General features: G+C 46.9%; 1 protein-coding gene across 1 annotated transcript in view; it reads right to left on the reverse strand.

Annotated features, from left to right (window-relative positions):
- CAMSAP3 (calmodulin regulated spectrin-associated protein family, member 3) overlaps nucleotides 1-3,585 on the reverse strand; it is a 23,002-nt gene extending 19,417 nt beyond the window's left edge. The window contains exon 1 of the mRNA XM_008580611.1: nucleotides 3,522-3,585. Coding sequence (XP_008578833.1) covers nucleotides 3,522-3,585 — 64 coding nt within the window. The remainder of the gene's footprint in view (nucleotides 1-3,521) is intronic.
- Nucleotides 3,586-3,847: the final 262 nt, after the last annotated feature.

Consider the following 3,847-nt stretch of genomic DNA (forward strand, 5'->3'; position numbering starts at 1 on the left):
CCCCCTCCTCCCGCCTCCTCCCTCACCTGGAGCCACCTGGGGACTCTCACGCCTGCTCACTCGTTAGACAGGCCCTGGGTATTAAGCTGGAGGTGGAGATGACTTAGAGGGATTGTAGGTCAGGGGTTCAGGATCAGGTATGGGGGAGTGGAGGAATCCCCATAAAATCATCTGCAAAATTCTGCCTGTGTGTGCGCTTCGAGGATCGCACTAACAGGTAACGATGTTCGGGCATGTTACACACCCAGCACCACCTCGTTGGATCCTCGCAACAACCCTAGCATGAGTATCACACCCTTTTTACAGATGGGAAAATTGAGACTGAGAGCCCCAAAGTAACACCGGGAGGAGAATGGAAAGAGGCTTTGAGCCCAAGTCAGCCGGATCTCAGGTCCACCGGCTGACCCACTGTGTTGTCCTCTCGTTCTTTTTCCTCTTTTTTCTTTGTTTTTTTGGTAGTTGGCTGGTAAGGGGATCCAAATGCCCTTTCCTTGTAAGGCTGGCTCTACCTTCTCTAAACATCTACAACCCAGCTGGGTGAGGCCTGAAGTTGGGGGGATCTCAGAGCAGGGGAATGTTGGGGTTTCCCCTCCATACCTCCAGCCCAAAGTGAGCTATCGTGATGGGATTTGGGCAGGGCCCCTGCTTTGCTCTTCCACACCCGTGCAGTGTGCTATGGTGGCCCCTGAAGCATGGCCTCATTGGAGGGAGTTCGTTATCAGCCACCCCTAAGGAGCTCAGGAACACATGTCTGAAATATTTCAAATTAATTTTTAAGAACAATATTGTGCCTACCCATGGCCATCCCTAGTCTTGTGACACTTGCATTTAGAGGCAATGAACAAAGGAACAAATATGTGAAAGAGAGTGTTTCGGCTACGGATAAAAATAATGGGGTGGTGATAAAACAAAGTGAGGGTCTTGTAACACCAAGGACAAGGGTTCAGTTCCTCGCACCGGCCAGCCTGCAAAAACAAACAAAAAAATTAAACAAAAAACAAAGGGAGCTGGAGACAGCTCAAGGGGGCCACATGAGCTAGGGCAGTGGGGGGGATGAAAACTGGAGGGGGGGGCAGAGCCACACGGGCGAAGGCTCTCGGGCAGGAGCAAACTGTGGCGTCCAGGAAAGTCACCAAAGCAGGAGTGTAGCGAGGAGCACAGGAGATGCTGGACGGTCTCTGGGAGCTTCCCAAACTCTCTCTGGCGAAAGACCACTTTTTTTTTCAAATCTGTAAAATGCAATATAAATGAAGTTCTAAGAAAATAAAATTTAAGGGGCCGAGCCCGTGGCGCACTCGGGAGAGTGCAGCACTGGGAGCGCAGCATCACTCCCGCCGCGGGTTCGGATCCTATATAGGGAGGACCAGTGCTCTCACAGCGCTCACTGGCTGGGTGCGGTGCGGCCGGTCTCAAAAAGGACAAAAAAAAAAAGAAAAGAAAAAAAAAGAAAAAGAAAAGAAAATTTAAGGACATGCATAGCGCAAGAAAGAAAGTACAACCATCAAATCAACAACAACGAAAAAACACAGTGATGGGGGGATGTCAAAGGGACACAGTAGCCAACTGAAATAGCCAGTGGCTGAAGCTAGAGCAATCTGAACCACAAAATAAATAAAGGAGTTTTGGATTATAATCCAAAGTATAAAATAAATGTCTGGCTGGCCACTTAGTTCAACTGGTTAGAGCACAGTGTTGTAACACCATGGTCAAGGGTTTGGATCCCCATACCAGCCAGTAGAAAAAATAAATAAATAAGTAAATACATATCTGTGAGTCCATACTGATGTGAATAAGTGATTGAATAAGTTAACATATAGGGAACAAGAGACCAATCTCCTGTTCAGGAAAATTCCAAATAATTCACGTAGATACTCAGCCCTCCAGGACGGAGGACATAATTCCCCACTCCTTAGATGTGGGCTGCTGGTAGTGACTTCCTTCCAAAGGGTACAGTATGGAAAGAATTTAAAAAAAAAAAAAAAGAAAAGAAAGAAAGAAAGAAAATCAAAGAAAGAAAAAATTTAAAAAGAAAAAGATTGGGCCGGCCCGGTGGCGCACTAGAGAGTGTGCCACTTGGGAGTGCGGCGGCACTCCCGCCGAGGGTTCGGATCCCATGTGGAGACCGGTTCCCGCTCACTGGCTGAGCGCGGTGCGGGTGCAACACTGAGGGTTGTGATCCCGTTGCTGGTCCCCGGTACGGGCGCGACACCGAGGGTTGCGATCCCATTACCAGTCAGTAAAAAAGACAAAAAGGAATAAAAAAAGAAAAAGATCAATTTTACAGCGGAGAAACCCGATCTCCAAAGAAACACAATTCTTCGGCAGATGATTAAGGTCAGTGTCAATATGTTGATAGTATGTACTCTTGGTAGGTGTAATGGAAATAGCACTTCGCCTCTGTGGTCTTCCTCCCCAGAACCCATAATCCCAGTGGAACCATGAGAAAGAGATCAGAAAAATTCCGGTAAAGAGGCATTCTACAATCTTCCTGACCAGCCCCCCTCTAAATGTCAAGGGCTTCAAAAGAAAGGAAAGAAAGTCTGAGAAACTGTCCCAGTCAAGAGGAATCTAAAGAGATGTGATGACTAAATGTCATATGGGATCCTGGACAGAAAGAGGTATTAGGGGAAAGTGGAAAAAATCTGAATAAAGTACAGGCTTTAGCTAATAATGATCTATCACGATTGGTTAATTAATTGTAACAAATGTATCATGCTAGTGTAAAATGTTAATAATGGGGGAAACAATGTATGTGTGTTGCAGAGGAGAGAGTATATGAGAACTCTCTACGATCTGCTCAATTTTTCTGTAAATTTAAAACTGTTGTTTTAAAAAAAGTCTATTAACAAAAGGAAGAATTTAAGGGCTGTCCAGTTAGCTCGGTTGGTAGGAGTGGTTAGAGAATGGTATTATAACACCAAGGTCAAGGGTTCGGATCCCATGGGTAGTTCTCGGTTTGGGATGAGACGACAAATAGTGCCAGTTTGGGGTCTCTCAACCTCAGCGTTATTGATATTTGAGGACAGATAATTCTGGGCTGTGAGGGCCATCCTGTGCGTTGTACAAAGTTTAGCAGCGTGCTTTGCCTCTACCAACTAGATGCAAGGACCAGCTTCCTTCAGTTGTTCCAACGAAAAATGTCTCCAGACATTGACAAATGTCCCTCAGTGGGCTGAATCACTGTCCCCTTAAGAACCATGCACCCATGTAGGAGACAAAGCCAAATCTGGTCCAGAAAGACCTGTGAGCTTCAGGGTGGCCTCCAAGACAATCCTACTAGTGCCAGGTGGACCACAGAAGCTCCACTAAGGAGGCCAGTCCCAGGGTGTGGCTTTGGGGCTGGGGAGAATGTGTGGATCCAGAACGTGTTTAGAAGATAGAAGTGACAGGCCTTTCTGACTGATGGGGGCAGGAGGCAGGGAGAGGAAGGGAGGAGCTTTGGAAGAGGCCCAGATCTCTGTCTTTCACAACTGGGTAGATAGTGATGCCATGTGTTGAGATGAAGACACGAGATGAAGGACCAGGTTGGGTGAGGATCATGAGTTTCGTCTCGGACAGGTTGAGTTTCAGATCCCTGAGGGCCATCACGGAGGCCAGCAGTTTGTCATCGTTTACACATTGTGATGAGTGCAGTCCCAGATGCCTCTACAAATGCACAAGATCCCCAAAGGGGCAACTTCGTCCCTTTTCCTCTCTCTGATGCAAAAACACAATGGAACTTGGAAGTGACCAGAATGTCCTTCCGTGGTGAATGGATAAAAAATGGTGCATCCAGACAGTGGAATATTATTCAGCCTTACAAAGAAATGAGCTTTCAGGCCAGCCCGTGGCTCACTCGGTAGAGTGT

The sequence above is a fragment of the Galeopterus variegatus genome, unplaced genomic scaffold, assembly GCF_000696425.1.
Source record: "Galeopterus variegatus unplaced genomic scaffold, G_variegatus-3.0.2 Scaffold2133, whole genome shotgun sequence".
Lineage (NCBI taxonomy): Eukaryota > Metazoa > Chordata > Mammalia > Dermoptera > Cynocephalidae > Galeopterus > Galeopterus variegatus.